The 27268-nt window shown below is 41.1% G+C and overlaps 2 protein-coding genes across 2 annotated transcripts in view; one reads left to right on the plus strand and one right to left on the minus strand.

Moving 5' to 3' along the window:
• The window catches only part of cav1 (caveolin 1), a 481528-nt gene that overhangs the window by 56810 nt on the left and 397450 nt on the right, over nt 1-27268 (plus strand). The gene's annotated exons all lie outside the window — the stretch shown is intronic.
• kitlga (kit ligand a) lies at nt 291-26812 on the minus strand. The gene is made up of 10 exons (XM_084017516.1): nt 26469-26812; nt 10586-10696; nt 10193-10249; nt 9804-9956; nt 9067-9247; nt 6625-6678; nt 5600-5697; nt 5254-5363; nt 4613-4667; nt 291-4519 (listed from the first exon to the last, which is right to left on the minus strand). Exons 1-9 carry the CDS (start codon nt 26481-26483, stop codon nt 4637-4639), a joined length of 810 nt encoding a protein of 269 aa, XP_083873642.1. The 5' UTR covers nt 26484-26812; the 3' UTR covers nt 291-4519; nt 4613-4636.

The raw sequence follows: 27268 nt of genomic DNA on the forward strand, positions 1-27268 counted from the left end.
TTAATTTTCATTTTAACAAAATGCCTTTCCTTTTCAAATCAGGCCACCACTGGTTAAACTGGTTTTGCCTTTAAATGGCAACAAACATGCAGTTTGAAACTTGTAGACGTCTGTCCCACCTGCCTCGGCTAATTGCAGGGTAATTACAGTCACCATACATATCTGCAGTCAAACTATTTTGCCCAAAGCAAATGTTGGGAGTGTGAGTGCTTTCCCTGCTGAGAAGCAGAAAGCATTGACTATGAGAAAAGAAAGTCACAGAGAAACTCGACAAGAAACGCACCGATAAATAATAGTTGAATATGTGTACTTTATTCATATCTCATATATGTTTCTTTACATTTATACAAAAATACAGAAAACAGTAGAATTTTCACCCAGAATACCAACTGGGCAATAATTACATTTGCGTTTTTTGGCACCCAGACTTATTCCTGCCTAGAGCCATTTGATTCACCCACTGTAGTGGGATGGATTAGATCACTCAAGCCCGAAAGTACTGTTCAGGATGTAACTCTGATCACGCTCAGACCACACAACAACCCACCTAGGAACAGTATTTTAGGGCAGTCACTCTCTCGACTAAAGTATGAAAACGCTCGGATTCTGGACTCCGCGCGTCACAGGACTGTTTGTGGCTCTCACATAGACAGGAAAATGGGAGACCATGTCGTTTTTTCTTTTTTGTTCACAGCTTAGACCTGTTGCAGCTCATGATATTCATAGACTATGTATAAAAAGCAACTTTTGACAGAGTATACCTTGTTTGTTCGTTTGCTTGCGTCTCTGTCAGAATACTGGGGACTGCCCATAACAATCATCATGTTGAGAAGACAAACCTAGAGTTGCTGCCGTAGATAATATGCTCCAATATTGTTCAATAATGCATTTTGGAATAAATATTGTTGACTAAAAGCTTTTTAAATAACAGTAATTTACCACGCCATGATGTCAGATGTTCCCCTCCTAAAAGTACTGTTGCCGTGGACGATACAAACACCAATGTGGTATACTTCTTCTAAAACAGACTTGGCTCTAAACCGCCATAGAAATAATGACATGGGTAATAAACACCACTTGTGGAGTGCTCTTCAAAAATGCATTTTTGAATGAATGAAATTATCTGGCAGTTCAACACAACAAACAATACTTTACCAAACCAAAGAATTCCAGCTGTTGATGCTGAACGTTACTGTATGTCTCTGAACTATATGAACACCAATGTGGTATACTTTTATTTTTAAACACAGATTAAATTTTGCACAATATACTCCTCCTAAATCCAGAATACACATGAAACAAGCAGTTGTACTCTTTCCTAAATGTTACAAAGGATAAAATGTAAAATTGCGTAGACAAAATGTCACAACCACTGCAGTTTATTCTGCCGATAAGTTTTCACTACCGAAGAACTGCATTTCCGAAAATCAAAATGTGCACAGGTCAAGCCAACTAAACTGTCATGACTTTTTTTTTTTTTTTTTTTTTTTTAAAGGAGGGAGATTGGGGATCATATCTGTTGGGTTGTTGTGGTGAGATTATTCTAATCTGCCCTGTAATGATCTCACCACTTTCTGTTACTACACAGAAACATAGAGAGGCTTTTTGACATTTACACAGTCAATCACACTCATCAAACAAGGCACAAAAACCAAGAATGGACATGGTACAATGTAAGACCACAGACAGGATGGAAAGACTGAAACTAGATATATAGAAATAAATGTCCTGCCACTTTGTCATTTTCAGTTAGTTTGCAGCAGGGCGGCCTAATGGGAAAGGTCACAGCCAGCGTGCCCCGTTCAAACTCCTACCTCTTAGCGGAGTTTCATTAATATGCTTCATAATTATCTTTATCCATAAATCCATTGTTGGAGTCAACCCGTTTGGCATGGCAAGCCCTTTTAACACTCGTTAGTTAGACTGGATATTCATTACTCACATCTGCGACGTCATTTTGCAGAGTCACGTTGACGTCAAGGAAAGACACCCCAGGTCAATTATATAACTGATAGATATCCTCATGAAACAGTTGATTACTTGAATTCCGACAAATATATTTTCGCATTGCAACGTTTCTGTATTTTGAAATGTCTGATATGTGCTAATTTGAATACATTTCCAGAACAGAAATATTCTTGTTTCATTTTGTTAACATATCAGTGTCAAAGGTTTTTTACTAAGGGGATTTTTGGATATCTTTTTGTATCGCTTCATAAATCAGCCAATTTGTTTGGAATAACATTTTTATAAATCAGGTTCTGAAAGATATCTGAACAAATTATTCTCTGAAAACCTTTAAAGTATACTTTAAAGCTTGATTTCTGGTTCTGAGAATGAACGGCCTTTAAAGATATGGATTATAGAACCCCATACATTTTGAGGGTGCTATAGGTGAACTAATAGATATCACAATGTCCCAGTTGATTTCTTATCACAACAAAATTATTTCCTAAATCTTAAGTTTCCTGAAATGTTATGTTAATAGTCTGTAACTAACATGTTTCTCGGGTGTCTCCCATTAAGATATTTACTGGTAGATATGGGCAGTAAGTAGATGCAAATAAATGCTAGTAGATGAAATAAAAATGACTTGCCATGGATGAGGTGCTTTTAAACCCGTTGCCGTTCTCCGATAAGATCTACCGCCGAGACAAGGAGTGCCTCCAGCAGTGAACTTATCAGATCTGGAAGTGAAGTGACTAAAGGAGGAGGGGCGCTTTGATTAGATATTAGAATAAACCTGGGGGCTTCTGCTAGTGCCTCAGATGGATTACTGTGGATTAAACAACCTTATTTTGACTACCAGCGAATGATTTCCTGCCTTTCACACGGACGCTGGAAACAACTCTAGAAAAGTCACCATGAAGAAAAAAAAAAAGTTTGGAAAGTTCCACCATTGAGCCTCAGCTCAGAATGTGAAGTTGATGACAGTACACTTCCTTTGAACGTGTATTTATATTATGTACAACTTTAAGGCAAAATTGATATTTGATTATGCATGGCATCCCCCCCTCCCCTGCCCCCGGCGCATTTTGCGGATTGTGAAAATAACTAAGGTGCATGTCTGTCAATTTCACATACAGTGGTATCATCCTGCAACATCTCACTAGCATTTGAATCCTGATAAATGCATCAACTGTCTTTGTCAGATTATCTATAACGGGTTTTATTATACAAGCACAACACTGATACTGGATAAAGGCAAAGTACGCAAGAATAAACCGTGTGAACAGTCAGAGCTAATGGGTTTGATGAGTATATTTGGTCATTCAGTGAACAGACAAGAACTTAAAATGTTATATTATATAACATGTGTATATTCAGTCTTATTATTTTTGCTCTCACTTTACAAACTTTTTAAACTTTAAGCGATTTAGTTTATTTTGCTTTCCATGAGGAATGGCCATGAAACATCTCCCCTGTAACAATTTTTAACATAACAGGTGAGATACATTTTTTTTAAATTTTTTTTTTTAAAGGCATTGTAGAGCTAACATTTGGGAGGCCTGTTGTTGTCTCACTTAAAAAAAAATACATAATCCTGGATCTACAGAAGTCATCCCTGATACTCGTTAACAGAATTTCATTGCAGATTTCATTAGTCTAAATGTAAGTTAGTCAAAAGCAGCATATTTTGTATGTATTTGTTTTGTTCTCCATGTAATCCATTCACACAACCTAAATCACCCGAGTCATACTTTATATGCCGACAACAACAACAACAACAACAACAACAACAATAACAACAACATCATAAGAGGAAATGTAACTTGTTCAGCAATGGGGTTTATTTTGGGGAGATCGTGTGTGTGTGTGTGTGTGTGTGTGTGTGAGTGTGTTAGTATATAGATTGTTCTTTTAAATGTGACCCTTTAGTAGTGGTGCTCTTAAATGAAACATTTCAAATGTATCAACAGCAGCAGCTCAGTCGTGCCACCAATAAATAAATACATCAGACGCCCCCGCGGGTTCTTGCCTCAACCAAACAATGTGACTACAACTTGGAACTACAATGTTTTAAGATCATATTCTTTAGGAAATCCCGGACTAGGAAGAGACCGTGGAGATGTTTATGCCGTGGTTAACGTTGAGGGTCACCGGAGGTAGTATTTCATGCCTCAGTTCATACAGGAGATAAACCAGCATGTTTGCTGTGTGAAGACGGACTGGCGAGTCCAAAAGCAATGTGTAGCAATGTGCCGAGGGGAACGTTTTCCCCAAAGGGTTCACGGCGCAGCAGATTCTGGTGGACGAGTCGTAGGAGCCTGAAGAATCCAGTTGGGGAGGGGGTAGTACAGAGGTTCCTCTTTGCTAAAATCTCACAGTCTTCTTCAGAAGCACGGGGGTTAACGCAGTCTAACTAGAAAGACTTATCCATACGGTAGCAGGCATGGTTCATCCAGGAGAACATCTGGAGAGCAGTCAAAAACAGGCCATTTGAGATCTCGCTATGGAATTCAGCTTCGTGTTTGTTTTTCTTCACCTTTGGACACCAACAGGAGGAAAGAGTAGAGACCTGTGAGGGGAAACGAGTGCAGAGAGGTTTTAAAGCTTTAAAAATTAGATTTGCTTTATTTTAAAAACTGTAAAAGAAAAACTCTCATCTCACCGGTTACGCTGAAGGGTAGAAGCATTACACAATTTCAATGACGTTCAACATGTTTCTGTAATTGGACAGAAAGAGAAACATTAGACAGGGAACTCGGCCAATTAATCCGCTAAGACTCTTTAATCTCTCAGGGTCAGAAGTTGTCGAGAGCCAACATCACATTTCTGTGCTTCATTGTTTTGCTGCTGAATTAGTGCAAAATATTAGTTGGGTCCGCTTAGCAAGGACAAATCAAATGGCACATTATTATTTAAATTCAAGGGGCTCACAGAAAACATAAAAACATTAAAAACCTATTTAGAAGTAGTGACAGTCTATTTGGCCTTGGTGCAGTGGGGATGAAAGTTTTTGTAAATTCTCATGTTGGCCAGAGGTGGAGGAGCTGAAAGGAGTGGTGAAGGTCTTCAGTGATGGAGTCTGCTTTCTTTTTACTACACGGCTGCGGAGGTGTTTGAACAGCCGAAACCAGAATAAGCTGTATGGAATAAAGTCTACACTGCATTTGTTGATTGTTTCTTTTATTTTTCTTCTCACCTTTGCTACCAAAGCTTTTAACTTCTTTAAATGAGGTTAAAACAGTCACAGCATAAAACCACTGAGAGATATTACACATGTGAAAAAATGACATGAACTTTACTCACTTTTCTGATATTTCAGCATCTAGCGGAGGTGCAGTCGCTTCTGTTCCTGTGAAGAGTCCACCTTCTCCAGGATTCTGTTGAAGATGCTCCTCATTCCTCGATGATCGGACCTGTTTCAGGAAATAATATTTACTGTCAGGGTTCCCAGTAAAACCTCATGTCTCAAAGTCTGCATGGCATCTGCAGATGGCTGTTTGCCAGCTGTTTGCCAGAAGGCTGTTTGCCGCTGTCATAAATTCCCTGGAACAAAGTGGTGTCTCCCTGAAAGTAAAACAGGCTACAAACAGTCATATCTTAGGAGTGCCTCAGGAAATGAAATAGTCACAGGGATCAAAGGTCAACTCACCTTCCACACAAGCAGGAATACCAGAGCTAGGAGTGGAATGAACAGTAAGGAGAGAAGGCTTCGCTCCACCACATTAGTGAGGGGGCTCGTGCCTGGAGCTAAAAAGAATAAAGAAAATAATCAACACGTCGCCTCCTCCGCTCCGACACGTTATGTTTTTAGTAACAACTCAGAATGCAAGAGATGTTGAAAAAAGTTTGGTGATTTATGGATTAAGCTCAGTCTTTTTTCTGAGCATGAGTGGTGATAGTAGACATAAAAGACCATCAGCTCTCCAGAAATGCTATTTTAAAAAACTTTTCCACATGACACTTAAAAAACAAATAAATCCGTTTCACATGTTATTTGCAATCATCCAAATAGTTGTAACACGTTTTAGACTCACATTAAACATGAGCGTGGGAAACCGAGGTGTGAAAAAGATCCCTTCCGAGTGTCAAACTCTGCACATTTATCACTCAAACATCTAAGACATATAATAACAAGCAGAACATAGTTTTGAGGGGAGGGGGGAGGGGCGGGGAGGGGAGGGGGCTTTGTCATATTACTGTGTCCCTGTAATCCTTTTACGCTGTCTAAAGAGCAGACAGCTAGGAAATATAAAACTATGATGAATGATATCTTTCATCAATCATTTTCCATTTCACAAGATAAAGTGGTCAGCTGAGCCACTGTTGGAGCCAAAAGTCCACTCACTCCCATGCTAGTGCTTGTTATTACAACACCACGTTACAGTTTGATCCATTCTTCAGTTTTATTGTATGCAAAAAAATTACATTCTTTTGAAGAAATGTTGATCTCAAAGCCAGACAAGATGAGACATGAGACATACAGCGAGCTGTGATAAGGAATTTTGAGTGTCATAAATCAAGTTGCAGCAGCACCGGGGGGAAATGGGCTAACTCACTGCAGAATGTGGCAAAAAATACTGGAGCTGACACAAAAAAATAGCTGCCGTTCTGACACACCAGCTGGGCCGGATTTACAACACGGACACGGAGCTCATACTGAGATTGCAAACTTACGTGGTTTGCAGCCTGTTGGACAGGCTGTGTCTGTACTGCTGGACGTTGATGATACTGGAGGGGTGAGGGGAGAAAAAAAAGAAAAAGATGAGTTAGGCATTGTGGGAGGAGGGATGAAAAAGTTTCAGTGTTAGTGTCAGGTGCTAAAAAATTGACTCAACACTGCCTGTTTTTTACCTCCTCACTCACTCTCTCTCTCTCTCTCTCACACACACACACACACACACACACACACACACACACACAAAACATCTAATCCTACCACTCTGGCAGAGAAAAGCCAAGCGCTTGGGAAGATCGGAAGATTGCTGTGTAATGAACACGTTCACAATCGGGTTTCGGCCCCTTTTCTTCCCTTTCACCTGCGCCGCCTGGGGACGCCGTCCCTCGGCCCGGTGACTCAGCCGCCTCTCAATGCCGTCTAAGCACCGAGACCCTTTTTCAGTTTGCTTTTTTATCTCACAAAGTTGTGAAGAAATAATGGTTCCAGGATTTAAAGCTTCTCTGAAACGGTCACAAGAGATCTGTCCTAAATAAGAGGCCGTTCACACAACGGTCCAAAGAGGGTGGTGGCGGGTTTTTTTACACGCAGGAGTGAAAAAGCTGTCTGCAGAGAGGTGACGGACACAACTAGAAGTGAGTGCAAATTATGTGCGTTTGAAAGCTTCTCTCAAATATCCCGCGGCTCCGCATTGAATGTTGAGCCCAATAACATTTGACCGATGTTCCGAGAAGTATTTAAGAATCCGCGTAGAATGTTGTTCAGATGGTCTGATTGTTCTCCTGACAGGTTCACGGCTTCATTCCAAACACATCTCAGCTGTTAAACTGAAATGTCCTGCAGAGATAGCCCTTGTAAGTGTATTTACCACACAGACATACCTGTCGAATACAATCTCGATGTCGAGCGCAACAACTCTGCGAAAAAAAGGGCTGACTTTTATCTTCTGTCTAATCATTATGTTGTAGTACCGGTTCACACACCAGATGGGGCGATCATGAGCGATCAATGTACAGGTTCATCGTGGGGACGAACCGTTTCAAATCGCTGGGTTAACGGCTGAGATATGCTGGGTCAAACCCATGAATGTCGGAGCCTTTCACACAGCCGTGTGCCTCATTTTTTGTTTCAACGCCAACCTCAGACCCCTTTTGCTTAACGTCTACCCAGAGAAATACGACTTTACATACATAAATCCCTGATTTGATATCAAAGATGGGAAATAACTACAAAAAAACTGCAGTGTGCAAAGCAAAGCCCTCAGTGAAATTATTTGTGGCAGTGGAAACAGTCTGCAGCTGTTTCTTACGACGGCGTATTAGGGCAACTGTCGAAAAAAAAAAAAAAAACGGAGCCGAGAGAGGTGGGCAATATTCTGAGATTAAAAGTCACAAATTTGCTAGTTTTAAAGTGACAAAATTTGCGACTTTAAAACTAGCAAATTTGCGAGTTTTAAAGTGGCAAATTTGTTAGTTTATTACGATGCTAACAACCTGCATTTATGCTAGCTAACTTCGCTTCCGAATGTCTCTTTTATCTTTCTAATTAATTCATCCCAACGTGTGACGCTTTGCTAAGGCCCTTAAGGTAATGGCTGTTGATGGTTATTGTTGGTTAATTTTATATGGGCCAAATTGTCATCTTATTTGTGTTTATTGAGCAGGTAGTTTGCCTAAGCTAGCAGTAGCTTTCACTTGTTGTCATAGCAACGGCAAACATCCGGGTCAAGCTACGTGATTACTTCCTCTATGACCGCTAGCTTAGCCAAACCACCCGATCAACAAACACACATACCGTAAGATGACAATTTGGCCCATATAAAATTAACCATCACGAGCCATCACCCTAAGGACCTTAGCAAAGCATTGACACACGGGATGGATTAATTAGAAAGATAAAAGCTACATTCATGGGAAGTTAGCTAGCATAAATGCCGGTTGTTAGCATCGTAATAAACTTTTAAAGTCGCAAATTTGCCACTTTAAAACTAGCAAATTTGTGACTTTTAATCTCAGAATATTGCCCACCTCTCTCGGCTCTGTTTTTTTTTTTTTTTTTCTGACAGTGGCCCTAATACGCCGTCGTAGTTTCTGAAGGAGGCCGAGTTAAAAAATAACCCTACTCTCTGCCAGGTTGCTGCCACCGACAGCCCTGCACCAAAACCCACCCGTCACATTTTTCATGGCATGAAATTACACCAGAAAAGCCATAAATGCAAAAATGGAAAGTCCTTAAAATGTCCTGCTGTTTATGTACGTTCCCATGAGATTAGGTTGACAAAAATGGCTTGTTTTATGCTCATCATTCTTTCTTACAAGCCAAAAGTCTTCAATGTGGTAGAAAGGTGATTGACAGATGTGCACCCACAGATACACAAGCCCTTCACTGATGCCTCATATTGTAGGGATTCATCAGGCCCGACACGTATAGTAAACATTCACCTTTTAAATTAGTTTCTGTCGTTACTGTGTACGGTGTTGTGAGACAGGGAGGAGGATCACAATCATCCGAGTCTTCTTTATTCCGGGCAGCTATAAGGAAGTCTTTGACGTAGTCAAAGTATCGTGCCGTCGGCCACCTCTCTTCCCTGTAGTGGCACTCGAAGTCGTACATGATCAGCTCCTGCAAAGACGAGACGACAAACATTTCTAAGAGATTCATCTTTAAGCGGTTGATTTCAAGGGGTGGATTTGAGGGGATTAACCCCTACAGCTTCGAAGCTGTAAGTGAATGGACACAAGCTGCATAATCAAGTCTTCAGGTCGCACAAAGAGTTGTTTTGACAATTAGTAACATCTTCTTTATTCAATCGTTAATTACAGCAAAAACTCACTAAGACCGTCAAAGTCTACCAGCCAATAGCTTTCCATAAACCATTGACCGCATTAACATGCTAAACTCGTACACACAAAGCAGCCTTTTCTGTTATATTGCAGCATGATGCTAACGTTTGTTTGTCATAGATAGCTTCTCAGCTACAGTCTGTATATTTGCCTTGCAGGGTGTCTGTTCTACGTTTGTGTAAGCTGTGCTCACGGCATGGCTGAATCAATGACGTGTGTTGAAATCCATAAATTCAATCATAAATGAAAATACCTTCAAAGCAAAGCTGTAGTTTCACACACTTCAAACCTGTACGCTCAGTAGTGCTATGCACTTAAACACGATAGGAACTTACCACAGATGCCATGTTGATCCGCAGTTCTTGGAGCATGTGGTTGAATATTTTAATGTCTTTAGTGTTGGATGAAATGTTTCCAAACTTAGTCGCTAAATCTTTTAAACTCTCCTCCAAGTAGAAGACGTTTAATTTTACCCAACACATCCCTCCCTGGAAGAAAAAGAGCAGAGATATGGCAAAAAATGAATGAAAATAGCAATTACCGTTTAATAACTAAATACATAACAGTTTTACCAAAATGCCAATAATGGTAGATGACACAAGATTTACACTGTGCAATAGTTATACAATCAGCCTAAATTTGTTGTGAAGGCATAGATTTTTTAAATAATGACCGTAATTTATTATTCCAAATGATTTACTGCGGTTGCCACACTATTACTTACCTCTTCTTTTGGAACGTAGTGTACAGGAATTTTGTAATCTTTAGGAATATTTTCTCTCTGTAAAACAAAACAAAAAGTAGAAAACAATTAAATTGCACACACAATGACCTTAAGTTAATACACCTGCAAAAAGTAACTTAATTATTTGCCAGTACATGACAAACACTTTAATTTGGTAAGTTTCGGGACATTTCTAGGCGTTAATAGAAAGGTGCAGCGAGCAGCTACCGGATCGTAAGCATCCAAGAGGAAGCTACAAAAATGATAACTTTTTGGTCTTTGCATTACAAATGCAGATAATTCAGCAGGTGACACCGGGCTGAATTTTGTATCGTTCCGATCATCATACTGGTGTTTTAACTATGGATGATGGACTCACAGCACTGTTCTTACCAAAATAGAGAGTCTAGAGATGTCATCGGTCACCGGGCTGACGTCAAATTTACTTGAATGAACCCCAAGCGTGATGAACAGCAGTATATGGACACAGACGCGTATCCAAATCTGCAGATCAATGGAGATAAACACAAGACATTTTTGACAATTAGTCACATCTTCTTCATACAAGGCATAGCCTACAGAGAAAACAGAGGACATGATTGTTAATTGTATATAAAATAGTCACCGCCTTGTGACTGGTGTATCAAGGGGACGATGCACGCAATAATCGCCAGCTCAGTCTCACAAAACGGTTTATAAATGACAGCGATTTATTTGTCGCAAGACAACAACAACGGCATTCTTGTTTAGGCACGTTAACGTGGCTCTGTGAGGTCTGCAATGCCAATACATGAAAGAGCTGTGGTTAGAGGGAGTGACGGGTCACTCAATAGTTTTGTTGCCTAAACCAACCTGCAATGTTGAGATGGGCAGGATCTTTGAAATGTTATTAATAAGAGATCAGATCAAGTTGTAATCAAAGATAGAACAGAAATGTGCAGATTTCGGAGGTGACACTAAAACTCGACAGTCGTCAGCATAAGGCTGCATCTGGAAGCTGAACCATCAAGTGTTATCCAACAGCATACATCATCAGAGACCGTATCTCCACAGAACGCACATCCCTGTAACGGTCTGTAACTGAACAGTTGTCTTGCAGTTGTCCTGCTGCCTAAATGTTAGCTGGATCGTTCATGCTATAGCGTACTATAAGATCAAATGTGCACAGTGTTTTACAAAGTGACGCGCTGTGGGGATTTTTTATTCACGGGGTGTTCAATCTTTTACACCATTCATCATTAATCATTTCCACATCATAAAAAGCCATTGCCCGCTGCCGACAATGGCAACAATAAAAGATTTTGATGCTACGAGGGGGCAGAGGGCATCGCCTTGTCCCACAGAGGCATGACTTCAAAAAGTAATACACATTTGGATGGTAGCCTATAGTGATTTAATTAGGTCTAACTTATGAGCTACTCATACAACCACAACATAAAAATAATGCAATTGTTATCATTTCAGCACATTGAGTCAATGAACAAAGCAGTGAAGGAAAAATACATGATTAACTATGTAATATTGTTCCTCTCTTCCATGTGTCATCATGTCCTCTGAACTTCTGTAAAATGTGAGTTAGTCTTTCATTGGGCAACATTACTTTACAAGTCAACAGAGAAGATGCTAGAAAAGGCAAATAACCAGCTTCTATTCTGTTTCCTGTCAGACCACCAGCTGTCTTCAGATTGCAGAAAGCTGGCTGTCATCCGATCTCCAGGCCGTGAGAAGGGCACACTTCAAATAACCGACAGAGACGTGTCGCAACACTGTGTTGTTGTGACATGCAGGTGAGGGATCCAAATCAATCCCATCATGCATGTTGCCATCGAGATGCAGCCGTTAACTGACAAGCAGGTATGAAGATATAGAAGATATATCACAATCTGGATGTGTAAAATGCGCAAGATGTTATTTGCAGTCAGGAGTTTAGTCTCGGAGTTATGCTGTGGAACCTTTGACCACTATGAGCACCATGTTTTGCATGTATTGTGCACATGCATGAGGGCAATTTTGCACAGGCTAAATGTAGTAATGTGTCTGCTGAACGATTAAAAAAATAAATAAATAAAGATCAGCTTTCCAATTGTTCTATGAGGACAAAAACGCACGTTTGTTCGTTCAACCTAAATAATACAAACAATGCCTTTTAGCAATAAACTTTGTTGTTTGTTTGCAAGGAAACTGCAACTTTAATATGAGCTTTTTTACTGCCTAATGGAGTTGCATTGGCCAATCGTACATTAACATAATTTACTTGGATGACCTCCTACCTCTTCTCTGTGCCAATCTGACCATATTATGCAATGGAACTGAAATTCTCCTCTCAATAGAGATTAGGGCCAGTCGGAGCCTAACCCAAAAACAGTTCAGCAACCTCGAAAGCAAACCTCCTCTCCTGATTAAAGCTTTAGTGCACAAATGGGACTCAGGGAGAGGGATATCATATAATAGTGAGCTGAGCCATGCCTAATCTTCAGGCACTTTTACCAGTAAAACAAGTTTGTGTCTTGTATTTTATTCAAGCCAAGGTTTTATGACCAGACTCGCAGTTGTTGCTTCACATTCACAGTAGCAGTCAAACAGTTTGTCGTCTACACTTTCCCTGCCAGTCGGACATTTTCATATCTTCAAGACAGAGTCCGCCGCCCACCTTCCTCCTGTTACTATATATTTGGTCAAACGGAGTCACAACAGGAAGAGAACGGAACAATGATCCATCGGCAGCAGGAAAGGCCGAAGGATAAGCAGCATTTAAAGCACAGATGGGTTATAATTAAATTCCACTAAGCTTCCACTGCTCCAATCGTCTTTCAGTGGCAGACGGGGACGATAATTGATGAGCAGAGACAAATGTTATCTTGTAATTCAACCTTTATAGCCACGTCCTCTGCATGTCAGGAAGCACATTGTGCAGAAAACAGTGGATGAGATCAGAGGAGCCCCACATAGAACCACAGTAAGCAACATAAGGTCAAGGATTTTTTTTTTGCAAGTATGTAACAAGTTGTTCATCAAAGCACAAAATCTTAAACAAACTGGCTCTGTTTTTGAAGAAAAGGATATTTGTATCCTCCAAAACATGTGGAGTTCTTTGAGTTTATTAATATTTAAGAATTTCCAGACGTGACCAGTCACAAACCATCTCAAGTGATATCTTCACTGTACTGAAATGCCTTGCGTAATACCAAACTCCCTTGGTATTATCTCAGCCTCAAGCACATATTAGTGACTGACTTGAGCTAACTTGTGGTGGCGCGGCTGCATTTGCATCCAGATCCTGCAAAATATCAAAGTGACATATACATGGGGAAGCTTGTGACATGTGCATCATCTACGATGGTTTCTCCATGTGACTAGTTCAGCTGCTACAAATCCTAGTTTTTAGTCTTCCTGGGGAAGGTGCAGGTTTAGTGAAAGGCCAGCAGATAGTCCAGCTTTCAAAAGTCTGAGTCAAGTTGAAACAAAGTACCAGAGCTTATCTCGCGGCTTCGTGACACACATGAATGGAGATTTTCAATCAACCCCACAGAATTCATTTTAAAAAGGATGATTAAGTGGAAAACCGCAATATAATAAGCAGCGTTTGTAGAAGACCTGGGAAATCATGTCGAAATTAAATCAGTGACAAAATAAGTAATAAACAAATAGTGTTTCTGACAGGATCCAATGCAGAAAAAAGAGCTGTCACTTCACTGACTGTGTATGTGTGAGTGAATGCTACATTTCACACCATCATACATTAGTCTTTTTTCAATTTTAATAAAAACAAAACAAAACCACATGCAGGGATTTGCAGATGAGCGATGATGCTTCTCTCAACATTTGTTGAGTTGTTGTTGTTAAGTACAGCCTTGCATTCTGCAAGGGCCTCCTAGTGTTCAATCATATGGTGTTATGAAACACCTGGTGAAAATTGAGGAAAATAAATGTTATGAACTGTACATTTATGGATGAATAATTGCATGTTTATTTTTCATTATCTTTTTTTAACAGATAAAACATGTCAGCATGTATAATTTACTTTTACTGGCATATTTGATTACAGGCTAAAAGCAATGGTGACTGAAAGTTATAGCTAAAAACTCAAGCTCAAATTCCCAGAACTGGACTGCAAAAACAGTATGGTTAATTGTTTCTTTGCTCAAAGGTTGATTTGTACACAGGTTTTATGGAAATCTAATATTACTCTTTTGAGATTAGCTGTGGGCCAAACAACTATAAAGTGGTTATTGGATTAAACACTTAACATTGAAATTACTTCCTTCCTCTGGAAATTGTCTCCTTTTGCTGGTTACTCACCAGAAGTTAATAAGCAGATGTAACACTAAACATTTCACACAAAAAACTTCTTCTGTCTCAGCACTCCATGCAAACCTTTGGTTACCACAGTATTGATCTGTCTACACGAGTACTCTTGGACTTTGTGAAATCTCGCTCTATCATACAAGAAGTGGACGAAGTCACCGTGTCATCACTCACGATGATTTAGAAGCCTTGAGTTCAGCATTCAAGCTGAGAAAGGTAGACTCGTTGGTGAGTTTTGAGATCCCTGCTTGTGCCAATACACAGGGATCACAAAAACTAAGAATTTGGGGGAATAGTGAAGAGCAAAGACTTCAAAGTCAAACATATTCTCACTCTCAACTCGTCAAATACTTGGTCAGTGGCCCGCTGCTTCAGACTATGACACTATGTCGCTTTATTACATGCATGCTTGTCTTTTCAAAAGAAACTTCATACATATGCTTTTTTAGTTTTTAGGCTTACAAAAACAAAAGTACTAGATACTAGGCTTTGGAAAAGTTAAGTGTGGAAGTTTTATAACAAAACTAAAATGAGTCAACATTGACTTGTTTTCAATGAGGACATGAACAGCGGTCTCCTGGGTGAACGTCCTACGTGTGACCCATCCAACCTTGTACGCCCACCCGACCTACGCTCAAGGTCGGTAGGCATCGCTATCACTGGAGGCTTTTATTGTGAAGCAGCATATGGAACTTCTACATCTTCATAGCATGAATACATCCAACCATTCCATTCTGGATTTCCCAGAATAGCTCAATAAATTAAATACAGTGTGTCCGTGCTTGGAATGGGTGGTTTCCCAAGCTTCAATGGGCAGAGTGGGTTGTTCCTAGATAACATGATATGGAGAAATCATATTAATTGAAATAGAAAATATTCATTGCTGCCATGCATGGGATTAAAAAACAGCACATCAGAGTAATTGGCTGACCGATGCATTTGGGTATTTCATTCCATCATTACATTGAAGAATATGTTGATCATATAATCATGGCGTGGATTATTGGCTGCATATCAGGGCTCTACATGCCAACAAGGTCTGTAAGAGGATACACAAATTTTGCATCTAGATTAAGAAAAATCATTAGAGGAAACTTCAGTTTGCCTACAGTGCTGAGAGAAATATGTTTAGTCTGAAAGGTAGTCTCCTCCTCTAAACCATTGTAACAGTGTGCAAGTGATTTACTTTGACTCATCTTGTGTGTCATAGTTTTTGCATTATATCATATAAGACACCTTCCTATAAAAGCTACACTAAACATGTAGCTTGTAACTTAAAGACTGCTATCATTGTAATACATGTATTTCCTCAAGTTAAACCATATCCACATGACGCTTACAACATCAACTAAATCAAGATGCAGAAAAGAGTATTCATTCCTATCTTATTGTGATCTGTCTTTACTCAATGAGGAGATAAACAGGAAAACATCTTGTTTGAACTTTTCTTGTGCAAAAACAAACGGACCTTGTTTATTCATGTTCCGTAGCTACGTACTCCCAACACACAGCACAGGTCAAACATATGGATAAACAACCTCAGGCCTCAGTAAAGAAAAAGTAAGATGACTTCAACTCAAAAAGTTTTCCCGACACTCTCTGAGTGACCTTTGAGAGTGACACGGAGGACAACTTAATGCTAAACATGGTCCCAATTTTGGAGCACTAAAAACGATGCTGTCACTGTGTCCTTAATAAATCAAATCAGCTATTTTTATGCTGCATTCACATGGAATCAGGCAAACAGCGGACAGCCAACAGGGAAAACAAATAGACAGTCAGACGAAACGCACACAGTGCTATGTTGCTAAGGAATGAATTACATGACATACAATCAGTTTGTCTTACATTTGATGTACTTGTTCTAGTAATGCATGTAGCTATAAAATGCATATTTCTCGTATTATTCAATTGCAAACTTGAACAACATTCTTGTGTGAAGGAGCTACGTAACATCTGGTTGCAAAAAAAGGTTATTTATTGATGAGTTATTGATATTATTTGAGTCTACCATCATTGTTGCCAACCTTACCTAATAATACCCGATGCTTTGTAAATGCAGCACTTTGCTCACAATAGCAGAACCAACTGAGACCAAACCAGAACCATCGAACATCCAGGTGCTCCAAACTACTGCCCTGTTGTCTGTCATTAACAGGTCCCACTCAGCCTCAACACATGAATGCTCTGGATGATTACCCATCGTCATACCCCCCCGCTCAAGGTATCATTTGCTGGGTTGGCTCTCCAGACTGCCAAACTCGTGGCCCTCTTAACCACATAATCTCATAAAAGCGGAACACTGGGCCTCGGATCACATTAGTCCAAAGCAAGTCTGTTTTTGTCAGAGAGGGATATTTTATTCTAATCTTCTGCTTAGATCATTGTTTTGAATTTGGCCATGCCATATTAGTTCCCTTCGGAGGATTAACACATAGATGAGGAAGGCTGTGCAAAGAAAATACCAGGCTGTTTTTGCCCAGATGTTCTAGACGTAATCCACGCTAAGGTTGACCAAGGTTTTTGAATAAATGCTACAATCAAAGGTTTGTTTTTTCTAACTTTTTTTTATTGTTTTTAGTGCAAATATGACTTTGCAGTGACAGATAAAGCCGAACCCCATCCCCCTGATTATTGATACGGTCACAATATTTAATTCTCATTCTGTTTACTGAACAAAAACTTCACTGTAAAGGATCACTGGGTCAATCCAATGTTAGTCACATCCAGGTTAATACATAACATGCACAGGGAAGACGCCTCCAAATTCAGGCACAAAAGCCGTAAGGATGAGACTATACCAGCAAAGCCGAAGAAGTATTCATCATCAAAATGTCACTTTTGTGTTTTCAACTTTGGTGAACCAATACCAGGAACGAGATTGCATCAAATCCATGACCATGATTATGTTTTACAATACAACCACATACACTTGGAGGTAACAGGGAGGAGCCAGACGAGTCGTATAGAGTCACATCCGTTGTGCAAAAGCTTAACATGCACTCATCTGGCGGCGTGGTTCTTGGTAGGCAGTGACTATTGCATGGTGATGCAACATGACATCACAGCATGACCTTACAGATTATCTGTCTGAAGTTTCAAATTGACCAGTGAAAGCTTCTTATATTGACGAAAGAACCTTCCGTCAACATTAACGGCACTGTGTTGCTCCAGACAACAAGCGCTATTGAGCTGGTGCTGAGGGTTATTAGGAAATATGCATTATAGTTAAACTTTCAAACAGGGATGTAATGCCAATATAATCTGTTCCAATATTCCATTGTTGTCCTTTTTCTAAATGAACAGGCCTGAATAATAGTGAGCTCACCACATGGAATTAATAAATGTGATAAATGAGACGATACATATTGAACCGACAGCAATGTAAAGCAGACACAGTGATCTTTGTCATGACTGTGTTTGGGATTAAGGTCATATTGCATACCAGGGTTTGTTGTGGTGATTGAGTTTGATGTAGAGCAGAAGGAGTGACTTTGTTTTTCAACGTGATTCAGCAGACTTGGATCAGCAGCATCCCGAATTGGCTGCCAAAAGATTACTGCGTCACAAATGTTTCATCCTTTTAACCAAATAACATCGAAGTTAACTGGAGATGCTATTTCCAGAGGCCTACACAAAATTCCTGTTGCAAACTTTGAAGCGGTAAGTGTCCGCCTACTTGGCCAGATCTTGTTATTCCACATTTGCGTCCTTTGTTGTTTAAGATGCTGCAGCGGCTTAATCATATTACCGTCTCCGAGTCTTGTCATGAGAGGCGCCATGTGTGACAGAAGGCCCCGTTACGTCCACACAGCCTGATCACAACTGTGTTTCCTTAACACGAAACTCCTGCGTGAACCTGGCCACAATTTACTCTCATTAATTTGATTGCACTTTCAGGCCTTCACACATCCAAGACGTCTTTATTCACGTGATTATTTGTCATGAATTATTTTACCCAGAATGTGAATAATACAATATTTCTTATTTGGAGGTTAGTTTATTGAAGTTTGATTTATCAGAGCCAATCAAATTGTTTGTGACAGGATGAGTTGGGCCTTCTTCTCCCCAAACCACAAGGAGGTTCTGTAGTCCCTAAACATAGAATACTCCTGTCACCCTATTTTCATGATATTTCTTGGTCATGGCCCCGGTTTGTAAAAAGGCATTCAGTCATCCCTATGGTGTAAAGCAGGAAATCTGATCTAGCTTCTGGGATCAAATTTGAAATGGGGAGGATGAAGATAAAATGCATGTGATGACTGTATGCTCTCTGTTGTTTTCCTTGGAAACAGAGAGCGGTGCTTTAGAATCCCCTAACAGTCCCTTTATATAGCCACATCATCAACTATGTCAACAAGAAACTGCTAGGATTGATCTGGTTGATACACACTCAGTATGAGGGGGATTTGGCTCAGGCAACAAGGATGCTTTTATATCAGATTCCCTTTTTGATCCATCTTTTTTTAGTCTTTACAGGGACCCCCCCCCCCCCCCCACACACACACACACACACACTTTCACTGTACCCTGTTTTAACGCTGAATCAATACATTGTAAAGAAGCTACTGAAGTGTAAAAGATGTCCATTGACGTTCTTGGATCTTGTGAGTTTTCCCCCGGATATGCATGACTGTGGTGGATCATGCCTGATGGTAACAAGCTCACTGTGGACCTCTCATTCAAACACAAATCTCCATTATGCCGTAGCTTCAACACACAAGGCACTGAGGAAGCATGGCTTTTAAGGGTCCTTTTTTGGTAATGAATGCAACAATAACTCATAACTAAGATTGTTAGATATAAAAAAAACAACGAGTTTAGTACAAACAAACCAGTGATACCAAAGTAGACAGCTGAAAACGATCAAGGATTCCTCGAATCCAGCCCTTCAATTTGCAATATGATGTGTTCAGGAGATAATAAGAATTCACAAGACCGGTCAGGCTAAACTGTCAAAAAAAGCATTAAGCAGAAACTATTCTAGTTGACTGCACAAGCTCCGGGGAGCAATGTGATTATGACAAATGTCACGTGCACCCATATGAACAGCACACAGCTCCTCACTTCTGTATCAATTGTTCATTGCCTCTCATTCTAGCTCGAGAGGACCGATCATGTGGAAACTGCACCAGATGAAGATTTGAAGATGAAGACGAATCAGATGGCCTCCAGCAGCGACCCCGCTCTGGATCGGATTGCAGACTTGGACAGCTCGTTGCTTCTAGCTCGTTGCTTCAGCTTGTTGCTTCAGCTCAGCTGAACAATTGTTAGAGATACAGACAGACCCGATGCATTTTAAAGGAGCCAGAACACACACGTTTATTGCAACCACAGCGTGATTTATGTGCTAATTAAAATTATGTTTCCTTGGAGAATGGAGGGAGTAATCAAGCAATCATAATTTGCTCCAGATAGTATCAACTCACCAGATAAAGCAGGTTGCTGCACAGAATTCAAACTATATCAACTGAAAATAACCCCATATTTCCCCTAATTATTTGTATTTTAAACAACACAATCATATTTTATGACAATTCCATCTCTAGTGGTACAGTGCATTCAGAAATGGTGTGGGCTAAATCCACAGTTCCTTGAAATTACTTGGAAAACCTGTGTTTACTGTGAAACCCTCAAAACACACACACACACAAAACTGTTAACCTTTTATTGATCGCTGTGCATTTAGAGTTCACAGGAATTCTGGAAAACCAACAACAGAGCAACCAACCCTTTAGCTAAAATACAAATATTGCGTGAAACGTGGCTTGATGTTTATATGGAGGTCAGGCAGGAGAAAAGGAATGTGTTGTTTTAGGAAGAAGTAGGAAGAAGAAGTAATGACGCCACCTGCACTCCAGAGCAGCTGTGGCCAAACATCTCAGCTCAGACATGACAGACGTGTTGCCTGAGGAAGCACTTGTATTACCCCCCCATACAACTGAAGGCTTTATGGTTTAACCAATAAAATGTCAGAAAATTGTAGAAAATGTCCATTACAAAGTCCAGCAGCCAAAAGTAACCATCGACCAAACACCAAGGCTGTTAAATAAACTATGACAAAATACGAGAACATCACATTTGAGTTGCGAGGACCAGGAAATGGTTGGTTTTTTTTGTTTTGTTTTAAGAAAATTGGTTGAAATTGAATGTTGGTCATGCCTTTAAATCAGTGGTTAAATCTTAAAACACTGGGCACAGCTATTTCTATATAATTCAGTATTTACTCCATTTAAAATAACAATATCAATCAAAAAAATTGCTTTACAAAAATAAAATAGGATAATATTATATTCACAACCAATTAGTGACTCTCTAGTAATCCTATTCTCCACTATCAATACGCTCTTACAGCCGACCAGCGAGGTCCCCTTCCCTTATTACCTACAGTCTGACCACACATCACCACAATGTGGTCAATGTGGTCAAATTCTTAAAATGTAGCCCAATAATTTGCTCCCCGTTCATCATGTGCTACATCCTTTTCAGTCGGAATGGCTCACAGTAGTGACACAGCACTCGTCACCAAATAGCAGCGGCAGTCGGGTCACTAAATATCTCCTGATGTCAGATGCTCTTTTCAAGTGTTACCATCAGTCAACGTGGTCACGCAATCAGTTCTACTCAATTTCACTGGAAAAAAGCACACTGGGTGAACCAGGAGCTACACTCATGTGGTTCACATCATAGTTGACGGACCGTTTACAATCTGTCATCATGGGGGCCAGTCGATCCTACTAAGCACCGGAAAACCAGGAGTCCCACAAGGTCCTCTTTTAGGCCCACCCTTATTCTGTATTCACATGCTGCGCCTACGACACATAATGAGGAGATATGGATTCCAGTGTGATTTGACTGACGTCTCCTTCACCTCCTCTGCCTGTTTTCAATGACATTAAAACTTGGATGCAGCACAATTTCCTCAAACAGCAATTATTATGATTAGCAACAGTCAAGTATCTTCATCCTCTCTTGCGCAAAACCTGTCATCTTCGACAGCCAGCTCTCATTTATTACATAAATTGGTATCATGAGAGTTAGAGTCTTTAGAGTTTTTTTTCGGATTACAGCGTCGGATTTGCCTGAAACGCTGGATCTTAGCTGAGAACTGCACAGGCATGGCACCAAATGAGGTCGGGTGCTCGCAGAGAGGGCACGGTTAGCCTGAGCTAGCAAAATGTGAGCCATTTGGCAATATTTTATGCTGGAAAATCTAACCAGTGAAGTGACGACATTTTTTAAATGCGCTGGTATCTGATCAGGAAGGAATAACCAGTATTTAAAAATATCTAATATCAATAATAAAAACACTAACAAAAGATCCTTCTTCCATCTTCACACAATTGCAAAAGTAAGACCTTTCATGAAAAATGGTTTCCTGCCTCTGTTTCCTTCAGACTGCATTACTGCGTTGCGTTGTTCTTTGGTCTCCCATCATGTGTCATGACTGGAGGTGTTTTCACAAGCTCCTCCACATGTCAACATATAAACTCAACTCAAACTGAACTTCAGTTCAGAGTGACCAGGAAGACCAAATCCTAATGCCGACATAGATATGCATGACTTTGAGCCTCATTAACCCTGTCACACACATACACACACACACACACACAAAGTCTCCTTAGTTTTAACAACCTTTTAAAATATTTTTGTTTGAACAACAACTGCTTTTATGCTGTTTTTTGTTTTCATCCTGTCTTGGGCTTTGGTACAGAACGTGCTCAAGTAAGAAAAATCCATAACTACATCATGTAGAGCATGCATTCAGATACAAGACTCAACTATGTTGCTAAATAGCAACTAAGTAGCAAACAGGGACTTTTATTCTTGGAGTTCAGAGGAGAAAAAATGAGAAGTTGCCACGTGAAGTGGTGATAATTGCCTCAGTAAAAAGTAGGTTTACACTTCCTGTCGGCCCACAGAACAGATCCTGAGACTAAGGGATGTTATTGTAAGCCTATGTTGGCTTCTCTGCACTGTAAAATCCTTCTCCTCAACTACCTAGGCTCGTAAAGGTCAGGCACCATCAGATGTTGAAGAGCTCGTTAAACCCCACTATTCCACCAGACCATCATGCTCTCAGACTGCAGGGTTACTTCTCTTTCCCTAAGTCTCCAAAGGTAGAGCAGGGGCCAAAGCTTTCAGCCATCAAACTCCTCTTCTGTGGAACTATCTTCCGGTTCTGGTTCGGGAGGCAGGACACCGTTCTCACTTTTAGTAGTAGAGTACTTTAATAGTGTATTTTAAGAGTAGGCTTAAAACGTTCTCTTTGATAAAGCTAATAGTTAGGGCTGGCTGAACCCAAGAGCAACACTTTGCTCCTGGGTGATGTCGGGACTCTGGGTGTGATGTGGAAAGTGTCCTGAAATAATTTTTTGTTGTGAAACGACACTATAAATAAAATCGAATTAAATCCATCAGGCTGGCTCCAGTCGTATACTGCATCCATGTCAGCTGTTTCCCTCTGAATGTTTCTCATTCACATGACACCCAATGACTTTTTGTAAAGAGACAACTTCACCTCAGCTGACACATTTCAAAAGGAGGACTTGGAATCAGCATATCCACAGATTTCCTGCTAAATAAATTCACACGAACACATGCCTCCGTAGAGTAGGGTTAAGGTTAGACCGAGCACCTACTCCAATGACTGCCTTCTCTTTGGATCCGCAGCAGCACACTGAACATCTTACTGCTGCAGAAATGAGAAATCAATGCTGAAAGCTCAGGCCTGAGCTCTGTGACAGAGAGAACAAAATCCTGTAACCTAAACCATGCTTGTTCTGTTGCGTTTATGGATCCTGCATACCTTTTAAGCTATAAAAATACCCAACATTTTACACTGTGACGGTACAAAGCTTTAGAGAAAAACACTGACACTTTCCAGGAAACACCTTGGAAAATGTGAGTTTGGTAGACTGTTTCTTTGGTTTCGTAAAGGAGAAATAAAGCTTAATAAATATAGTCGCAAACAATGTTGCAAGACCACCTACTGAAGTGGATTTTCCATCTGCTAAACCAGCCTACTAGAGTGTCAGCAGCCCTGACAAATGGCCTTTCTTCAGTATTTAACTGAGATGGGGAAAGTAATTTGTGAGCGGTATAGTATTAAGACTTGCATATCCTGCAGCACAGCTATGGTGCTGGCAGTTTGCGATATCCCCATTTGTTGCATCTCTGCTGTTTTCAACTGGAAGGTGCATATGAGGCCATAGTCCTGCTCCTGAGATCAAACATCAGATTTGAGTGCAAAGGACAGCAAGGCTGTTTATTTCTTTCCAATAACGATGCTGAGCAGTGCAGATCTCACGTCACTGGTGCCTTTTTCATTAAGACGAGACCTTGAACTTTAATTGATCTTTTTCTTCAGTTTTTTCTGTTGATGAGAATTTGTTGTTGCTCGAGGTGGAACTTTAGCATTCGGTCGAGATATAACACACATCCTGATCCTCAACTCCGAACCAAGTCGTTTTTACCAGTAACATGTGACCCTGGAGATCAATGTGCCCGGACCTCTTGAGCGCCTCACAACTTTTAGGATTGTCCGGGCATGATCTGTGATTAAAAGTCAGAAGCTCTATTTGATATGCAGCGCTGAAACATTTGCATTAATCCCCGATGAAAGCTGCTGACAAATGTGTTGACAATGAGAGAGCGTGAGTAACTTCCAGGGAAGTTTACTGGCTTTAATGTGGCCCTTAGCGGCGTCCTCGCCCTGCCGGTGAGCTTGCAGCGCTCCGACTCAGTGCGGCAGCTCTGGTTTAATGCCGTGTGTCTGCTATCCTGCTGACCTGATGAAGTTATTAAACAGGGAACTTGATTAGCAGATCTAAGTCGACACCAACACGTGCTTAATATAAATCAAATTTGCTTCAACCACTTAATTGGGCTGTGATTACTGGAGAGTCATTCTGACACCCTCGTTGCCACGACATGCAGGAGGTGGGTGTCGTGTGATTATGTGACATAATCAATCTAACGCTGCAGACTGCTTCTGGTCTGCACCTACCTGCAGCTTTCAGAATCTGAAACAAGCAGATTAGTGGCAATAAAGCAGACTGAGCCTACATTGTTGCGAGCAGTCGGCCTGAGGAATTACAGACTCCTCCGACAGGACCACACACACTACAGCCGCTCTCCCTCCGCCTGCCATGTGCCACTCCTCTTTGATAGAAATGTCACCTGGGCAGATAGCTCACCAAATAGCTGCATGACATAGCAGGGATCAGCCTTTAAATCATGTTTTATGAGTCTGAGGGGGCACATGTGATGCCTCTCCAAAACCTCCCACATCACAGACCTGAGAGACTGGTCTCGCCGACGCTGCACCAGCGTCAGGAAACTAGCACTCCCTACTGGCGACGGATCTCCCCTGGAAGTCCGGACGTGCTATATCACACTCACACTCTCATTCATTCACCTTGTGTGCCCCGCTAATCTAAGAAAGTTTATAGTCACAATGTGGCGAACAATCACCTTCGTTTCGTTTCAGATCTAGACCATTTCATTCCTGCTGATAACTTCCATGTGAAAGAGCAAAGATAGCAGTCTTCAGTTCACAGCCTGTGCAGATTTAAAAGACGCCTGGATGGATAAAGGCTTCCAAAATACAATTTTTTTTTTCGATGCGTGATTACATATCAAGGGAAAGCACCAGCAGCTGTGGCAAGAACAGCAAAAAAAGAGATTAAAGGTGATAGCTGATGAAGCCAGACACAAGGTAGCCTTCTGGATAACTTCATTAAAAAAAGCAGAAAGGGAACTCTGCTCAGGATATGATAACCAGTGGCAGGGATGCAGGGTGTCCACCCTTCCTGCAGGAGACTTCAAAGTCATTCACTCCCTGTGCGCGCGCTCTCTCTCTCTCTCTCTCTCTCTCTCTCTCACACACACACACACACACGCACAATTTAAACCGCCTAAAAGGAGTTTGCACACCTTCGAATGGACACAAATCACGCACACGCACGCACGCACACACACACACACACATTAAATATACCAGCACGTAAGACACTTTACAAATTGCTCCCGAAGGGACACGTGTGCAGCGTTTTGCTTATGTGCGTTCACTTAAAACGACATTAAAAACGTCAACTTCAGGTGATCACCTGCTGGTCTGGACGGAGGATCAAACCTTCTGTGATAAGAGAAAACTACTAATGAGTACCTTAAAAAGAAGAAGTGCCTTCTGGTCATTAGTTAGTTTGTCCATGTTTGGGTCAGCCCTGTCACAGACCAGAGACTATTTGCAGCTAAGCTCTTAATGAGCGGCTGCTCGGGCCATGAAGTAGGCTGCATGAACCGGTGGATGAAAACCCCAGTTCAAAAATCTCCACATCGATGTCTCATCACCTCCACCGATAAAACAAATATCCAGAAAAGCAGCGAGTGACGCCCTGACTCATTACCTTCATTACCTGATTCAGCTTCATTTAGCAGCTGGTCGTGCCAGGAGAGGTGCTGAGATGATGTCAGGTATAAAAATGTGTTAAGTGCGTCTATCCTCCTGAACCAACACCATCCCCGGTTACAATGGAATCATGTCAAGAGCAACAACAAAATTAAACGACTTAAATGGCCGTTACGCAAGACTGGCGCCGTTAATAGGAATCGATCGTGGAGGCATCAGGGGCGCCGCGCGTCCGGCGGAATCAGGGAGACGTCGACGTGCTGCTGAATAAACTCCGTTTGGGTTTTTTCGTGGGGGAAACGCCGAAGAGGAGAGCTGCTTTAAAGTGGTAAAGTCGGCAATTAAGCGCTACCGCAAGAACAGCAACAGCTCTGATCCCGCTGGCACAAAAACACACTTCATCAGCCTGCGTATGTTGTTCAAAGCCTACATTTAAAACATCGTGAAGGTGATTATTGGTTTGACTGGTTAAGTTGAGCGACTCGCAGACGGAAGCAGGGACGCGTCCCGCTGCGCTGCGTCACGCCGAAACACACAGACACACAACAAATCACTTACTTTTGGCTTCTTCATATGGAACGACAGGAGTAAATCCAGTGTGTGCGAAAGCCTATTTTATTTTACTTCTACGTGGAGGAAAGGGGTTGTCATCATCCTGTGTGCACATATCCAATGCTTAAGTCAGCAGTATCCGAGCAGAGGAGAAACACAGCCCCGAGAGGAAGGAGAGGGAGACGGAGCAGAGCCAGGAGGACGGCAACAACAACAACAAAAAAAGTGAAATCAAACTTTCAACCGTTGCAACCTGCAGGCTAACGGTGTGTGGCATCTAGCTCATCTATCTACGATATAGATCCAGACACTGAGGGCTCGCGGCGGCGGAGCGGGACAGCGCGCGGAGGGAGGGAGCTAAGCCTTTATAATGATGCGTAAAGAGCGCTCAAAGAGCCGCCCTCTGACGAGCCGCGGCGCGCACAGGGTCCGCTCCGAAAAACCACCACCGCTGCTGCCATTAGAAAACAGATCCGGATCAGACGTGCATCTAAGTGTGGTTTTCACCAGAAGATTAAAACCGTAAACTTTGACGTCGAGGCTACTTCCGCTTGTTTTTATGATAGTTGGTTCCCAACTTAAAAGGATCTCGTGTTCTCACATTCAAAAGACTCTTTATTGGCTCAATACACACCAGCAACATGTCAACACAATGTTAGTATTGATGCACATGCATGATATATACAGGAACCTTCTCTCCAATTACATTTAAACACATCACATCACACTGTGTGTGTGTGTGCCATTCACAGGCCCTAGGGTTGTGGCATGTTGGTACACGGGCTGTAAACATGGATAGATTACTA

This window comes from Eutrigla gurnardus (genome assembly GCF_963514095.1).
Source record: "Eutrigla gurnardus genome assembly, chromosome: 9".
NCBI lineage: Eukaryota > Metazoa > Chordata > Actinopteri > Perciformes > Triglidae > Eutrigla > Eutrigla gurnardus.

Bases quoted from the DNA above. Each gene is read 5' to 3' on its own strand.
- kitlga (XM_084017516.1), bottom strand. The intron at 10,250-10,585 runs GTAAGAACAGTG...TTTGTTTTACAG, and splicing joins TCTCTAGACTCTCTATTTTG to AGAGAAAATATTCCTAAAGA. The intron at 5,698-6,624 runs GTAAGTTTGCAA...TATTCTTTTTAG, and splicing joins TCCAACAGGCTGCAAACCAC to CTCCAGGCACGAGCCCCCTC.